The 18,414-nt window shown below is 38.9% G+C and overlaps 1 protein-coding gene across 2 annotated transcripts in view; it reads right to left on the bottom strand.

Annotated features, from left to right (window-relative positions):
- LTBP1 (latent transforming growth factor beta binding protein 1) overlaps positions 1 to 18,414 on the bottom strand; it is a 175,356-nt gene that overhangs the window by 88,960 nt on the left and 67,982 nt on the right. For both annotated transcript variants that reach the window (XM_009075762.1, XM_009075761.1), the window contains 2 exons: positions 14,491 to 14,768; positions 3,278 to 3,380 (listed from right to left, as the gene is read on the bottom strand). In XM_009075762.1, the coding sequence (XP_009074010.1) occupies positions 3,278 to 3,380; positions 14,491 to 14,768 (381 nt within the window). The remainder of the gene's footprint in view (positions 1 to 3,277; positions 3,381 to 14,490; positions 14,769 to 18,414) is intronic.

An 18,414-nucleotide genomic window follows, 5' to 3' on the forward strand; every position in this document is an offset into this window, starting at 1 on the left:
CCAAAACAGATTTGGAGGTTCAAGTTGCGTGCCTAAATTCAAACTGAACATCTGTAAAATTCTAAGATGATGCAAGATCACTTAAACTCCTGCAACACTCCAAATTTATCACCTCAAGTTCTTGGAAATCTGAAAATTCACCATTTGCACCCATGCAGAATTGCCGTAAGACATAGCATGATTGAATAGGATCATACTTAGGATAATTCCCAAATCCGGTGTAGCCTAGAAAAAGTACATATACCACTACCAAAGCTTTCTGACAGATTCAATGAATACGCCTGCAGCATACACCTACCAACTGATACTCTTGAAAAAATGCAGTGATATAATGACACTGTATTTTAATCTGGAGAAAACAGACAGTGCACCCTTCTCCTCCTCCCTTTCTAAAACATTAATGTACAGTGAAAACTCCCACCCAGAAAGATGAGAAATGTATCCCATTATATCTAGGAGCCACAAATCCTTACTTTCCAGGAATACTTTAATCAGAAGGAGAAGATGATTCCAAGTGGCAACATTCTGTCTCCTCTTGAAATCGCACAGTTGCATTCAAAAAAACAATTCCAAATTGAGCCAGAAAGCAGGAGGGAGCATGACTCATAGTATAAGTAATTAGGGACTCTGGGAAAGAGACTGGGTTCCCAGACCTATTCCAAGAATTGTTTCTACACTTTACGGGTTAGGGCATCTCCTCATAGGTACAAAATGTAGATTAGAAATTATTCTGGCAGATAAAGGAATTCTGAAGTGTTCCATCTTGAGCAACTGTGCTAGCCATTAAGTGTTTATAACAAAAGGACATTGTTCATCTCATTACCATTTCAAAAAAATTACTACTCTGTGCTTTGAATAAAAAGGGTGGTGAACTTCCCATTAGAAGACACTTTTATATTGAGTTCAGGCATTTCTCTGTACCTGCCTAGGAAGCATCTGTGGATCAGGATTTCAGATATGGTTTGTCCAGTGTTCCCCTGTTTGCATACACCCTGGTGAACATGTTGGCAATAAGCTGCTGCCTGACCAACACATCCACTGTGGGTTTCAACCTGAGACAACCAGTGCTGTACCTGACGTATGAAGAACTAACAAATGGACTTCCTTTCAACCCAGGCACTGAAAATTTGCTCTAGTAGTTCCAACCAGTTTTTGGTTGAAGCACATTTCAGGTTTTTGTGATTTTTCTCATGGGACACCTACATACACTAAGCAACATTCTGCATGCCCATATTCTTATGCTTTCAGTTGTAGTTAAACTGCTACTTCTTTGGAGAAAACTATAAAATCAGGACACATTTCGCAATTCATACACCCATACATAGAATAATAGAATATCCTGAGTTGGAAGGGAGCCACAAGGATCATCAAAGCCCAAATCCTGGCCCTGCACAAGATAGCCCCAACAGTCACACCAAGTGCCTGAGAGCATTGTCCAAACGCTTCCTGAACTCTGGCAGGCTTGGTGCCATGGCCACTTCTCTGGGGAACCTGTTCCAATGCCCAATCACCTTCTGAGTGAAAAGCCTTTTCCTAATATCTAATCTAAACCTTCCCTGACACAGCTTCATGCCGCTCCCTTAGGTCCTGTCACTGGTCACCAGAGAGATCAGCACCTGCCCTTCCACTTCCCTTGTGAGAAAGCTGTAGCCTGCTATGAAGTCTCCCCCACAGTCTCCTCTTCTCCAGGCTGAACAACGCAGGTGACCTCAGCCTCTCCTCATATAGCTTGCCCTATAGACTTTTCACCATCTTCATTGCCCTCCTTTGGATGCTCTCTAATACTTTATACCCTTCTTGTATTGTGGTGCCCAAAGCTGCACACAGTATTCAAGGTGAGGCCACATCAGCACAGAACAGAGCAGAACAATCACCTCCCTTGACCAGATGGCAATGCTTTGTCTGATGCATCCCAGGGCACGGTTGGCCCTCCTGACTGCCAGGGCACACTGCTGACTCATACTCAACTTGCCATCTACCAGGATCCCCGGGTCCCTTTCTGCGGTGCTGTTCTCACTCCCCAGTCTATATGTGCACCGAGGGTTGCCCCATCCCAGGTGCAGAATCTGGAACTTGTCTGTGTTAAACTTCATACGGTGGGCATGCATGCCCCTGTTAGAAACTGTATTTACATGCTACAGAAATAAAAATTTAGAAACCTGAGTCTTATTAACTATGACCTTCAAAGACCCCAAGGAAACTCTCTTTCTGAAGCACATCAGAAAATAAATATACAGTGCACAAATATTATATGCATGATAAACTAGCAGATCAGACTGAGTCAGCATAAATTTATATCAGAGTCATCTATGGAAGGAGGAGTCAGAGAACTAGGAATAATTCTGCTGGAATTCTATTTACATCTACATTAAGATTTGCAGACAAAAATATGCTTCCAAAAAAGTCAAACACTGAACATATTTCCAGCATTGCTATCTGTACAAATAACAGGGTCCTAGAAGACGTAGATAAGAATGACTGCAATTTCCTGCCCTATTTTTGGCCCACTAAATGCAGGTCCACTCCATCTGCGAAACAGAGATTACATTACATTATCTTTCCTATCTTTCATTTAATCATTAAAATATGACACGACAGAGAAGTATTACTATTCCTGTGCAACAATAATGTAATTCATAAAATGTTTAAGAGACTACCATCACCTATCATGCAAATAATTTGAAATTTCTTTCTCATTATAATATGATGTCAGATCATAATAAAACAGCGAAGCAAGGCTATGTCATTGTCTAACTGTTAGGGATGATATTTCAAAAGCAGAGGAAAAAAATTAACTGACAATTTAAGAGCCTGGAAGATCTTGGCTCCAAACTTGAAAGTTCATCTGCAGTCCCAAGTGGTCACTGCATTCCCTCCAAGCAGTAACTGGCGCCTCTATAATTTAACATTTCTGCTCAAACTTTAAAAAAAAACTAAGTCCAGCTGGAAAAGCCATGATGATTCAATGTCATTATTCTTCCTGCACTGAGGAAATGCAATAGTCCATCACTAACTTAACAGAGGAAGAAGGGGGAAAAAGCCCCCCAACAACATCAACTCTGCTGGCTGCACTGAGTGCCTGCATATTGTAACTCTTCTGGCATGCAGGGGAATTCCAGTTTCTCCAACCTGTCTCTAATCAAATCATAGCACATTCTTTCTACTAGGTTCCTTTCATGTTTTGGGGTTTTTTTCTCCAAAAAAGGGAAAATACTACTTGAGGGGGGAAAAAGAAGTCATAAACTAATCCAGAGAATAACAACAAAATAGCACTTACACGGCTTCTTGGGACATTTCTGGCATTTGTTAAAACCCCAGGAAGTACCCACGGTTCCACAGCAGTCCTCTTGCTTGGAAAGGCCAGGAAGTGCTTTACCACACTGGAATAGTCAGGTAAAGAATACTCCGGTTAGTGATACTGTAAGATGCTCACTTCCAGTACAATGTTCTTTTTCAGTCATCTTGGGTCAACCTCTTGCTGAGACACTGAAGATTCACTGGAGCTCTTAGCTGAACTTAAATGGTGCCACATATTGCAATGGCTCTCTACACAGGCACAAGCAAATTAAGTTATTATCTCCCCCTGTGTCAACTTGAAAAGAAGGAGAAAGAAACAGAAGAAAACAGTATGTCATGGGAATGAGTGAGTATATTTCTAAAGTAGCAACTCACCATTGGCACCTATTCCCTACCTTTTTCCTCATAAAAACACACTTGTCCACATTTTAAAAAGGTATATAAACTATCTCAAATGCCCTTCTAATCACTCTCTTAAAGAAAGACAAAAGGTATTACTATGATTTCTATGTTATTTCTTCTTAAATAGCCTCAATTTCCCATCAGTTTATGTTCAAATTTGACAGTTTTTGGTAACTGGTCATACACATTAGTGACAGATTCTAATGCCCAGATACTGAAGAAGATACACAGGTAAGAAGACTGAAGCTGAAGTTAGTGATGCCTGTGTTATTCCAAACAACTGTCTCTTTGCCATGCAAATATTTAAATTAAACATGCAATTACTTCTGAGGTCAATTTTATTTTCTCCCTGATCAATAATATATTTATTATGCTTTTTACTAATAAGAGTACTGATTTTTGGAAGCTTACAAAGTACTAGTTATGTTCTTGACTTTTGCAATTTTCTTCCGTTTTGCAAGGTAAGGAAGCTTAAATGTATTTGAGATGCAGATATTAAAAAACCCCAACATCTAAACCCATCAGTTAGGTATAAAATGGAGCACACAAAGCACAAGAGAAGTTCACAGCAGCTGCACTTAGTAACACTTCCAAAGCAAATGCTGATATAAATAGGCAGTGCAGCAAACAATTCAAATGTGCCAAAGTGTGAATTCTCAGTATAGAGTGAATAGGCTTCCCTAATCTAACTCTGTTTCCTGACAGCACATAAACCTCTGACCCAAATGCTCACTGCCCCTTAGCTTTCAGCTCAAGATAGCTGGCTCATCCTATGGCACAGGCTGTGGCCTTGCAGTTGCTTTCACTTTGCTGGTAACCCTGTCACTCTACACTGCAGATGCATGCTGAATGCACAGGCACTGATGGCTTCCTCCAACCTTCTCAAAATTTTTCCAGCGTGCTCTTAGTCACACTGACACCCATGAGTCAATGATGTTTCTGAAGCACAGAGTTACTCTGTGTTGCTTCACAGTATGTCAGCTAACAGGGTAACGAACTACCCCACATCAGGGTTCTAACTCATCAGAGGGTCCCCTCTGCATGGGGAGGGCCAGCAAAGCATCATCCTACACATCTTTTCTGTCCCTTCTTCACAGACACTCTCCAGGCACCTCCTGAAATATCTCAGCAACAAATTAAAAGCAGCACCAGTTCACCAGTTAAACATCAATGTAATGTGCAACCTGCAGCAGCTCAGCACTTGCTGTGCGTGAAGCTTCAGTATCTGTCAAGGAATATGGGAGAAGACAGAAGCCTCCTCCATCTCAGTGACAACCAGTCATTGACATGGAACTTTTTAGCACCAGGGCAGCTTAGCACAGTTATGGTGCACCTCTGCACACCACCCCAATAAAGGGTAGCAGCACTTGTGCTTTAAGCCTCGTTTTAGAGTGACACATGAACAGCAAAAAGAATAGAGTGGCCAAACAGATCCAAAGAGACTGCTCGGTTATTGTGTAACTTTAGGAGTCCATTTCCACATTACTGTCCGCAGAGGGTTTGGTGACAAATCTGCTGTTACAAAGGGTGAGAAATAGTCCTTGCCTGGATGGGATTTGGCTGTGTTAAAACAGTAAAGTATCTAAGCAAGTCCCACTTTTCAGATGCAGGCCCAGGTTTACACCATCTGAACACATCTTTCAGCCGTCTCACACTCCTCTGGCTTAGACACTGGTAGGATTAGTACGAGACTGACCATTCCTGAACAGCCAGAGTTCACTGAGTTCTGTTTTCAGACACAACTCTCAGTCTGGTAACTTCACAAAGACCATCAAGATGCACAAGTAGGGGATTCTGCACAACTTCCTCTGCTGTAGCAGCTCAGATGTTTTCAAAACTGGAACTAGCTCTCTCAACTGCCTCTAGCTAGCTGATATACAGATCATGCTGCAGTTCCCAGAAGCTCAAAAATCTTTCAACTGGAGAGTACTCATAATGCCTCCTCCAAGTGGCTACCCTAAAAGCTCATGTTATGTCTTAGCACAGTGTTGGTTTTCTCAACCTGTATCCAAGGTGAGCATACTCCAGGATGGAACATTTTATTTTATAACCACAGCTACTCAATTTTATTTTGTAATTACAGATGTTCAACCCCTTTCCTAGAGCTGACATGGCTTCTTCAAAGTCAGAGAAGCCACTTACTAAAGTTGTACACTGTGGCTGTTATCAGGAGTCAGCTAAACCAATTTGCAGTCAACTCTACTCCCCACACTGTGCCTCAGTTTTACAACTCTCCTCTCTCCAAAAGGAAGTGGGAGGAATCAAGGCCGGTGCTGCACCTCCCCTTATGATCTCAGAAACTGAGCATTTGGGCAGTGAGGCACATTACCTAACACCCAGTGTTTCTCCTCAAGGTCAAAAGCCTCAAGGACACATCCCAGAAGCTCATGTGTGTCAAAGCAAGATTCCACTAGCATGAGAGCCAACATGCCATCATGAACTGTCCCTTTTTTTTCTTGATTTTCCCCAGAATAGCAAAGGTGGTGTCACTTAACAGTAACAGATTAAAAGCATACAAAACAAAGAAGAAGGGGGAAAAAAAAGAGTAGGGGGAGGAGGAAGATGGACTAAAGCCCACTTACAGTTTAGGTGTGGTGCTACAGCATTTGCACTCTACTGAAAATCATGATCTCTGTGGACATAACTTTTTTAAATTTCCATATAAAAACCATGAGCAAAAATAAGGATGCCAAAGTCTGAGTCATCTGGCAACTGTGGTTTGTAGTCCTGTTAGTAAAAACTGGCAATGATTAAAGCTGTTGCTCCCACTGCCTCTATGGTGAATTAAAGCTTGAAGAATCAATGATAATTTGGTTAACATCCAGGTCATTGTAGAAACTGGCTAGCAAGGAAAAGGAACTGTCACATGGGGCTCCTAGTGCTGTAAGATCTGTGTAAATTTGAAGCTATGCATCAGAAAACATGACTGCTCTGCAAAGTCCTCAGTCAAACAGAAACAGAGTTCTATGGCTAGTAAATCCTGATTTCTCTGGTACGACTAATAGTGCTTCAGATAATTTCAACACTCATGGCACTGCACAAACTGATTTCTAGCTAGCTACAGTTTGTTAAGATGCTCCCAACTTCAGAAACCTTAGGCGTCTATCAACTGAAGTACTGCTTCTATAGGTCTCAAAAACTTCTATAGGTAATTTCTGTCCACTTCAGAAGTCTTACCCACTTCCTACTACCAGGAACTCATTAGTTCTTCAGACAGTCTTTTCCAGTCTCTGAGTCACAAGACTGCAAAAGTCACTTGGGGAATTCATACCTATTTTTTAGTTTGTGTCACCATTCAACACAACTCCAACACATACATATGAGCCTAAAATAAGCAGGAAAGCTAAACACAGACCTACAGCTTGAATGCATGAAGATAATGCCATTCCTTAAGCTTAGGTATACACTTTTCTATACCTCATCTACACATATTTAAAACTACTCTAGTTAGTATTCCTGAGGCCTTCTGGAAAAGTGAACAGATTTTCATGAATGATATCTCTGTCATAAGCTTATGATTTGGAAATAACTCTTACTGGTTCAGAAGGCAAAGAAGTCATGAAGGTTTGGTATAGAAGAGCTCAACTGTGCTGAAAGAGGCTCAGCAGTAGCAGCAGTATGATGCACACATGGTACTGCTATAAAACAAAGTTCTTCCTGGGTAAAGCACTCACAGACACTGAAAGTATTGTTTCGAATCCACATATTTTTCCCTATGCGTGCCTGGGCTTCTATGCCAATATTTTATATAACTGAAGGAAGTACTGAATATTCCCACTGGAAGACTGAAATTCTGGCTGACACTGTGCTGGTGCACAAAGGCCACCCCAAGCCACATCACCTCTTTGTTACTCTGTCCAGAGACCAGCCTCTGCCCTATCTCCACAGTCTTGGAGCACTAACAGTATTTGAGTTGTGCACTGCCACCAGGGCTTCATGTGTTTCCCAAAACCAGAGGAAAGTGAAAAGGGAGGATTATATCTTGAAATCTCTCTGCTAAGGGAGTAGAGGAAATTTATTCAGCTCTCTGTAAAGTGCAATAGGAAGCCCAGTCTGGCAGTTAGTCTCAGGGCAACCGCAGAGGATTCTGGCCGAGGGACCACAACGTTTCCTGGGACTCCCATTCCTGCGTGACCCATCTACAAATCCCTGTCACAAGCTGTTAGCTAAAACCACAATACAGGCGTAAATAAAGAAGTGTCACATGATTAACTATGATTGAAATTGATAGGTGCTTTGCCTGAGTTAATAGCTAATGACTCTGGGATTCGGCTCAAAAGACCACATTTCACATACCACAATAGCAGAAGTGAATGGATACACTGTTTAACTTTCTGTAAACTATTCAACAGGCACAGACCTTGGATTGTTGCTTCTTTTTTTTTTTCCTATAGGCACGACAAACAGAGTAAGAAACCTCAAACTTAATAAACCGTATTACTGAAACAATTAAGAAACATACTTAATTAGCGGACTGACCAGCTGAATGACAGGTTGTTACAAATGAAGAGTATTATCCCATGCAGCACTGGCTCACTAACAGGCATTGTCTCATAAGCAGAGGAGAGAAACTTAAATACTTCCAGACTTTCTAGAAGAACTGGTAAAGAATTTGTTTTGGCTTAAGCAGAACATTCTTCATAGGCAAGTAAAAATTATCCAGCTTTCTTCTATTTGAGTAATTAAAACAATGTTTGGTGTTTTTGGTATCCGATCCATCTTTAATCTTCTGATATTTCAGAGTATTGATCTTGCAAAGAAACTATTGCGAATAAAGCATTAATCCTGGAAATGAATCCACAGCAATTTCTGACAGTCTATTTGTTTAAGAACTTCAGAAGCCAAACCATGAGCTTCAAGGAATTCCAGACAGTTATTTTATGAGATGGTATTTTTAAGACTATTCTAAATAAATAAATAAATTTTAAAAGTGCTCTAAGAGAAAAAGGATCAGTATGAAGCACAAAATTGTACTTGAATAATTTTTCCTGCCTAAAGAATATAAATAAGAAAGTTCATTTCATACAGCTGTCAAAAAATGAGAATACCTGAAATTTACCTCCATAGGAAATGTTTTGTTAATCTGAAGTTGAACAGGCATATTTATACAGTTGAATGAATAACTGGTGTATTACCACTGTCATCACCTCCACACTATGATCATATAGCATACAGTAGTATCAATATGCATTAAGAGCTATCAACACATTTTGCTGTTCTGAGTTCTAACTCATAAACTTTGATGCCTTTAATATTTCCATCGTGAAAAACTCATCAATTAGGTAAGCCCAGTTCCTAAAAATTTAATTTATATTCTCTAACTTAAGCACCCCATCAGTGTATGCCCATGTCTGAATCAAGTACATGCTTAATGATTTGCAGTCAGAATCTTTACCATGATACAATGTTGACAATTTCTGACCTTTTCCAGCTGCCACCTATCACTTGGCTTATTTTATATTCTACCAAGCCTGGCAGCAGAGAGAAGTATGTTGCTCAAACCAAAACAAATGTTTCCTGTAAAAGACATTACTGAAACACAATATTACATAAACCATTCCCATAGAAATTTACCCCACTTAAGATGTTGCTTAACCAACATCTGTTGATCAGACATACTAAACAGCGTTTGAAACACATTTGAACACATATGAGAGTTTTGATCATACTGAAAAATGGACAGCCCTTACAATTTTCAATAAAGTCTTTCCTAGTGTTCACTTCTGTTGTCTGCTACAGGTGTCATATTGTAATGTTCTTTAATATGATTTTCCAAAGTATTATTATAATCCTCCAAATTTCACTTCACAATACCAGAAAATCTCCAATTCAGGCATCCTTGTCAACAGAGAAGTTCAAGTATGGATCTTCTCTGCAACACCTTTTAAAGTACTTTGCAAGGGAAGCACAAAACATCATGCAGCAAACCACTGACAAGTGAGGAGTGGTACATATACTCCAAACACTGCAACCTGTAACTGACTCAAATGTAAAGCATCACAGCAAAAAGGGGGATCAGGAGACAGTATTTCTGATTTTCTTTCAATGGTCATTTTAGAGAGCAGTCCAGCTCCTCTCACAGTTACACCAGCACAACTGAGGGACAGTGAGGAGGAATGAACAAGCATAGGCAGCTTCCCTTCTGGACATTTTGGCATATGTTCCCTTCCGCCAGGTAAGCAACTTCAATACCTGTCACTCTATCTCTTTCTTATCTTGCTCTTAAATTATAGATGCTGAGATCACTAGAAGTCTATCAGGCAATAACATGAATAACAAGATAATCTGTGTCATACTAAATGCGTTTTCTTAGGGTTAAAATGAAAATCAGCTGAAGAGGAGGACTTAAAGAAGAGAAACATAATCTTCCTTATTTGCTTGCTTTTTAAATAGGACTTAGAGAATCAGTAATCTAAGATGACCAACTCCCTGCGTTTCAGAAATAAAGGACTACATGGATATAAAATATCTTGCAGGACACCACATCTAGTGAAGGCACCAGAACATACAGTGCTCTCCAGAAATGTACAGCTCTCCATCTTAAGTGAGATTTTTGTCCCAATGCTTCCATTGTGTTTGTTTCCCAACTTCAAGTCTCTATTTTCTCTGCATCATTTTCTGTATAACAAGGTCCAAGATAAGGTAAAGGTTTGTTTCCCATATCTTTATTACAACACTAAGTTTCTGGTCAGCAGCTTAACTGTTAGATTATGATATACACTGCAAAAATCTCTGTGGCACTAGAAAGCATTTGATGAACCCTAACTTTCGTATGTGACATATTATATAGTAAGCTATCATGTAACATGGTAAGCTATCCTGGAGTAATCACCAGTAATATCTCCCAGAGGACAAATAATTGCTAAGTGTTCCACTCAGAGAAAAGAGAGGCAGCCAGGAAAAGTGAATTTACTTGAGTACAAAAGAAACCATCCAAAATACTATTTGCTTCCCGTATTACTTCTTTTAAAAATCAAATATTAATGCTACTTTTATAGTTCTCTTTCCACTTTATTTCCCAATGCTGAGGACACTTCAGAAAACAGTCACAATTAAGCAACACATACATACATGTATATATGTATTTATGAAAACATATGTCTTTATTTATCCATTCTAATTAAACTAGGAAATTTCATTTCTCTAGCCCCTCTCTCTCTTCCTGTCCTTATAAACCTGTAGACTGACATCTTTCCACACATCTTTTACTACGCTGTTCTCATGTTTGCTGCCTTTGGTTACAGTCACGTATGATACTACTGACAGCTAAGCAAACAAGAGGTCTAAAAGAATTCCTTTATCATTAACGGGATGTGATTGGAGGCCTGACAGTATGACCAGAGTCTTCCAACTATCTGTACCATAATGTCATCTGAGCTTCAGTTCAAGGTGGCTCCAGTTGCTAACTTTAACAGTATGCACTTGGTTGGAAATTCACTGCAGAAAACACATTTTGTCTGTCTTGGAATTTGAGTACAGCAACTACCCTACTGTTTTTGAATGAGATACATTAAGGGAATTTAACTAAGGTGGGGTGAGGAAGAATATGCTGGGAGCTGAAAAATATTTCATGTGAGGTTGTGAAAAAACTCAGAGCAAGAGATGGAGAGAAACATAGAAGGGTGGAAGTTACACACACACACACACACACACAAAACCACAAAAGAGATTCTGATACTGTTTTAATCCTGTGCTTTTAACCTGGACCAAAAGTAGGTTCACCAAAGTCCTTATTAACTTAGTTGATTTGCCCACAAGAGCCCACACACATATGCTTCCATCAATCTATTCTACAGACAGTAATCTCTGATCCCAGGATATTTAATAAAACATTTCTGAAGCCAAACACACAATCCACCCTGGAAAAAAATGTATAAACACTGGTGATTATTGAAAAAAGTATGGGTATCAAAATTATCCATCATCAACTCCAGTAAGGACTTCCAACACACTGATACTATTAGGAAAATATCTGTTGAGCTTCTCACCTGAACAAATAAAGAGAACTCCCAGATACAGCAAAGCAAATATCAAAGAAACAGAAAACCTAATTCTTTTAGAATAGATCTATGTAAGAGTAAAAAAAAATTAAGTATCTTTCCCAGTTCAAGGTATATTTAACATACAAATAAATAATATGCATTGCTAGACTGCAGGAAAGACAACATTTCAGGTTCAAATTTAAGAAGTGAATGAGTCACTTAAATCTATATTTATGGCAAGGCTGTAAATGAATGCTCTACAAAATGGCATCCTACAACTCCAATTCTAAATTGAACCATTAAATTATATAATGAAAGGCCTCTGAAATCCTTACTATGCTCTTCTTAAAGACTAACACTGAAAGCATCAATTAAATTTGTAAAAAATGAGAACATGCATTATTCTAAACTAGGAGGCCGTAAGCTTTCTTAACAGCACTGGAAAGGCACATTTTTCCAGGGGAATAGTGAAAATAAAATTATAAAAATTAGAAATTAAGCATTTAGTAGGCATTTAGTAGGCTTCCAAGTCAGGCCTTTTCTCCCCCTTTACAAAGGGAGCACTTTACTATCTTCCCAAGAGCAGTGTGTAAGCTTTAGTTTTAAAACCATTGTAATCTGAGGGGCATGCACAGGACACAAAGTTTTGGAATGTCATTCAAAACACTTCACTCATGCATGTGGCAGAAAGAACACACAGGAAACTGATCAAGCCTGAGAGGAAGGAGATAAAAGATAGAGCACCCGTTGCCAAGCCTAAGACCAAGGAAGGAATTTTGTATTCCTATATATGTAAGTGCAAATAGAAAAACAAATAAACAATACACAACTATTAATTACCATAATTATTTCCAGATTTTTATGATTGTACATTAAAATGCCATTTTTGTTAACATCACTTATTGTCAGGAAATAGAGGGAAATGGTTGCTTAACACAGGCCCTGTTTCATTTTGTCATGTAAAATCCATGAACTTTTATTTGAACATGTGCCTCAACACTTGTCAAAGAAAAAATTCAAGGTTTTACTGTTCCTGAAACAGACAAGCACTGTAGATCCCAAATCAAGCGTTCAACAATTAGGCAATACTAACTAGCCTTTAATGTTCCATACACAAACTTAACTCTGGTGTTCTATAAACATTTTTGGTGCATGATGACATTAAAATTTCCTTCTTCCATTGCATTTTATAGAATGAATTATTTTTAAGCATCCTCATGAGATGGCTCAGGATGAGCAGATTTTGGGATCTTTACTTCCACAGCAATGACTTCTGAAACTAGAGTTAATTATGTCACTAGTAGGAATGCTACGCTACTCTGCAGAAGCCAGTGACTGAAAAGAGAAAAATATTTTACAGGAAAAGAGTCAGTTCTTTGGAGATGGCAGGTGGCTGAGATTAAGGAACTTTGATTTCAAGTTCTATATTCCAGAAGGTAACTGCTATTGCTACCTTAGGATCTGACATGGTAGCTTCACCCTGCTTCTGACTGCATCCTGCTTCTGCTCCTGACTGTTGCCCACTACTGATCATTTCTGGCTTCCTTGCCCCTCTGTAAGTGAGGTCTCTTGCCTCCTTTTTTTTTTTATTTTGGGTGGGGGCAGGTGCACACTACTTAAGAGCCTTTAAAAAATTTCACTAACAGCCAGAAGAAGCAGTTGTAAAGGGCATTTTGCTCAAGTCCTGCATTTCCCAGATGATGGATGCTGTCCCTTGGAAGGGAGTGCAGACTGTGCTCTGTGCTGGTGAAATCTTTGGGTAATTTTGCTGCCAACATATAACAAATGTTTGTGGAATATACGGTATATTTTTAGATGTTTGAAAATTAACTAACTTTGGGTGCATATTACTGGAAGAGTGACCTTTGTGATAGATTTAAGAGTCAACGTCAAGGATACAGATGATAGTCGTAAAGTACTTTTTAGCCTCAGAAAAACAACATATCCATTCTGTAACATCACCTCCCAAAACAAGTGAGTGATTTTCTTGATACCTCCCAACAAAATTTCAGTCTGAGGCATGCATTCAGCTGAAAAACACTCAATCTGAGAAGTTAAAATTTCAGCAAGGTGATAAGCAATAAATAACAGGACTTTATTAACTTTTTATACTCTTTTCACATAACCTTTTTATTTCTGTGTATATTTAAATGTACAGGCAAAAATAAAAAATTATGTTGCTTATTGAAGTGCTTTCAAGAGCTGAAAAAAGATATGCAAATCTGAATAGCCGTATTTAAAGCGTGACATGAACATATTATTTTTAACTGAACTAAGGTTTTAATGCTCTACTGAGCACTCACTTGACTTTCATGGTTTTTCTACCCCATTCAATGGTCACATTTCACCAGATCCAAAACATTAGCTTACAATACTGTGAAGCATGCAAAAGTTGCTGAATAGGAATTTCCATGAAAATGGCAGCTCCTTGAACAACATTGGCTGTTGAGATACACATGCAAAAAGACTCATTAAACCAAAGGACAGTATAAGCAGAGCTAGGACTTAAGTCATGGATTGGGTATTTTTCTATTTGGAGAAATAGCTTATATATTGAGAAGTTATAGCTAGAAAAACTGAAATCAAGATGACAGGTACCCAAGTCCAGAGAAAATAAAGACATTAACTTGAATGAGGAAGAGGGTCAGAAAAATGTTGCTTTATAAAAATTTTACATTCTCAAAAGAATTTTTTTCAGAAAAGAATGTCAAATGTATCTTTTCCCAGCAACCAGTGATTTTTTTTTTCATTCTTTTATAATACTTTTGTTAAGCTCCCTGTCTCAAAAGCCTTAGCAAACATTTCTTACCTGTGTTCCAACAGTCTCCTGAAAGCAGCGCCCAAGCTGAGTTTTAACTGAAACAGGAAACATATGAGGAATGGGTTGTTGATTTGTGTAAGTTGTATGTCCTTTCTGGGTCTTCTGATATGGAAGACCTTGGTAAGAGACCTGTGGATGTACTGGCTGAGGTACTTTCGCTTTTTGTCCTGTTGATGTGCTGTCAATTCTTGAAACTTGGTGGATCTGAACTGAGGCTTCAGGGGGATGTTTCACATGGATATTCACTATGTTAGGAGGGAACTTCACTAAAATAATTGAAGGAAAAACACATAAGAAAAATGGGTAATAAAATATGTGAAAAGATATCTTAGGCACCTCTAAGACATTTCTTTTTGGTACATTAGAGTTTTTACAGAGTGCCTTAAAATGACTGAAATATAAAGGAAGCCCAAGTTTGGGGGTTAGAGGGAAGTCTGAAAGAACACATAGAGTCTCATTAACAAAGCAAGAAAATGAAAACTCTTCACGTAGGAAAGAACAACATTATAGGATTCTAAAGACTGCTACATAAACATTGATGTCCAAATTGGCTGGTATGACATTAATATTTGTGGTCATACTGTGTAATAAGAATCTCATTCAAAGTTCCAGAATTCAAGCTCTACTGGGTTATTTTTGGATATATAGTAAGCTTTATTTTCTTTTTCAGATCCATCATCTTTCTCTGGAACACAGAAAAAGCTTCGGATTTCATCCCTTCACCTTCATATACCTGCCAAGTCCCGAGTCTGCCCCTGCAAGTGTTGCCAACATCTCAGCCATCTAAAATCACCACTCCCTTTGTCAAACTTTGAATTCGGGGTTTGGCAGACAAAGAGGGAGGAAATGGTTTTCAGACACTTCCGTTTTTAAATATGGTTGTAGCTTTAAGTCTGGGTATGTAGACTAAGACCCTCCAGTCAATGTAATCTTCACTGCTTATGACCCTTAAACCTCTTTTTACTGGAACAGAAAATGCCTTTTAAACATGTAACTCCAATTATTATTGGGGTGGGCAGGGAGGAGAGGTGTGTAAATGGTTTTGTAGTTTGTAAACTGCATAACAAAGTTAGCATCTCTTGAGTCTCTCTCATCAGAGAGTACTGCACAGGCTAGTTAAGACCAGTCAATCCATTAGAGGTAACATCCCTTCCAAACATCAAGAACCAACAAATATCATTTGACATAACCTTCCCTATAACGCACACTAGATTGTTAGCTCTTCTGGATTGCCTCCTTGTCTCTAGGAGGTTGCACTGTTCCTTGGAACTTGATTATGCATTTCCAGCTTCACTTCCCAGGGAGTATATTTCATTTATTTTAGCTACTTGAAAATTGTATTATTTTGTAGAAAGATGCTTTTGATTTTCACATTATTTTCATTTCTCTAGGCACATTTTCAGTATTAACTGGTCTCACATAGGAATTTCTTAAAAGAAACACTTGTTTTCACTCTGCATGCATTCTCTGATTTATTTAAATCATCAGCATACTGCAGACAGAAACATCAGGAATAAGGTAGCAGAAAGTCAGTAAAACGTGTCTGCAGAGCCTTAATGGCTCTTCAGATCTTGCCCTGTAGCAGAAAGCAACCTATGAACAAAATTTATGCTACATGAGGTCTGTTACAAGTAAACCCACAAGGAAAAGATTCAGTGTTACAAGCAAAAGCAGTAGGGACCTTCTTAGTCTATTAGACTGGGTTTGCAGGGCAAGGCAAGACAGCGTAGTCTGGCTCTGAAAAGAATAAAACTCACCCCAACTTAATATCATACACTTATGTATGAAGATGGATCCCTTCAACTAGGTTCTCTAGTTGCTAAATTTAAACAATATATTAGCCTTCAAAAGAAATCACTTAATTGCTCTACTTTAATCTATCTATTCACCCAGAGATGTTCAGATGCTGAAAACATCAAATTTAGGCTGGTTCCTCCCATGCAGTATCATTGTCACAATCCTCTCTGGGTCCTGGATCACTGCCTAGATGTGCTGATTTTTACTTCTGCTAGCCATTTCACGATGAATTGTTTTATTCTTTCCCCTAAAGAAATTAAATACTCCTCTCTCAACAATCCAGCATCCTCATTTGGGCATAGAAAGAGAAGAAAAGGCATTGTGACTGTTAATGGTTCCTATGAGAACTTGAAGGTCAGGAAAAAAATATGCAAGAGGTCAGACTCTTTAGCAATGAGAAACCTATGGTGTGTTTTAAGAGAGGAACCCTAAATCTGAAAAACAACTATGTCTTGAAAATTTGGGTTTTATGGTTCACCATATTGTCTAAAATTATTTCATCTGGAATTACATAGGCAGAAATAAATAGCAGAATAATAAATTACATAGCAGAAATAAATTGCTGCTCTGCTAAATATTTAGGTAATTAGATTCTTTTCTTCAGATGGAGCAGATACTCAAGAGTACTTATAAAACACTGTGTTTCCAGGATACTGTCAACACTTCCTTCAAAGATACGTCCCTTTCTGAAAACAGGATTACTAGGTTAGATTACATTTATGTCAAACATATAAATAGTTTGGCCTGGTTTAGCAAAGTTATTCAGGAACTACTTGCCAGCCACTGAGCCTCCCCACATCTCTCCCTATATTCAGTTACCAACCTTGGAGAGGCATTTGTAAAACTACCTTTGACACAAACAGTAACAAAAAAAAAAGTCTGGCAATTCAAACAACAAACAAAGCCCACATTAATTCATATGTTGTGAATCTGAGTTCCAGAGGTTACTCCATATGGGCAGGATCTCACCCAGATAAAATGCTACCTAGGGCACACAAGAAACAAATTCAACACTTCTCTTCAAAGTCAGAGCTTGTCACCTCTCAAAAAAAGTACTAGGAGAAACAGAAGTCTGAAGATGAATGAACTTTCTTTGACTGGGCAAAATTTGATTAACATTCCAGATTTCTTTGTTTCTTATCCTCTGCCTTCTTCACAGCATGAGCAGTAGGAAAAGCTTTTCTTTTTTTTAATGATATTGTTATTTGACCTGAAAGAATGTTCTATTTAAATGAATCATATCATGGCCTATCTACACAAAAAGCTGTGCTGGTTTGGGCTGGGGTGGAGTTAACTTTCTTCACATTGGCTAGTATGGGGCTGTGTTTAGGACTTGTGCTGAACACAGGGTTGATAATGCAGAGATGTTTTTGCTATTGCTGAGTAGAGTTTACACAGAGCCAAGGCCTTTTCTGCTTTCCATACTGCGACACTGGCAAGGAAGTTGGGGGTACATGGGAGGCTGGGAAGAGACACAGCTGGGACAGGTGACACAACCTGACCAAAGGGATATTCCATACCATATGACATCATGCTCAGTATATAAAGTGGGAGGAAGGAGGAAAGGGGAGACATCTGGAGTGATGGCGTTTGTCTTCCCACGTAACTGTTACACATGATGGGGCCCTGCTGTTCTGGAGCTGGCTGAACAGCTCCTGCTCGTGGGAAGCAGTGAATTAATTCCTTGTTTTGTTTTGCTTGTCTGTGTGCTTTTGCTGTTCCTATTAAACTATCTTTATCTCAACCCATGAGTTTTTCTAGCTTTTACCCTTCTGATTCTCTCCCCCATCCAACTGGTGGAGGGACTGAGCGAGCGGCTGCGTGGTGTTTGGTTGCTCACTGGGCGTAAACCCCAAAGAAGTTCACCACAAAATTAACAATAGGACTCTGACAAATAAAATAGGATAAACATGGATTGTATTTTTAGTTTTGCACTAGATTTAAATTTTTGTTTTGTTGAAAAGCATTGTCTTTTCCCTCCACTAGTAACCATGGAATTCACCTATAACTCCCTACCTAGATATACTGTAATTTATGGACTCTGTTCAGCCACAATTATTATCTTTTTGAACAGGTCTGCACTTCTGGAAGAGACGCACTGCTTTATCCCTTGAC

Source organism: Acanthisitta chloris, unplaced genomic scaffold, assembly GCF_000695815.1.
Source record: "Acanthisitta chloris isolate BGI_N310 unplaced genomic scaffold, ASM69581v1 scaffold12995, whole genome shotgun sequence".
Lineage (NCBI taxonomy): Eukaryota > Metazoa > Chordata > Aves > Passeriformes > Acanthisittidae > Acanthisitta > Acanthisitta chloris.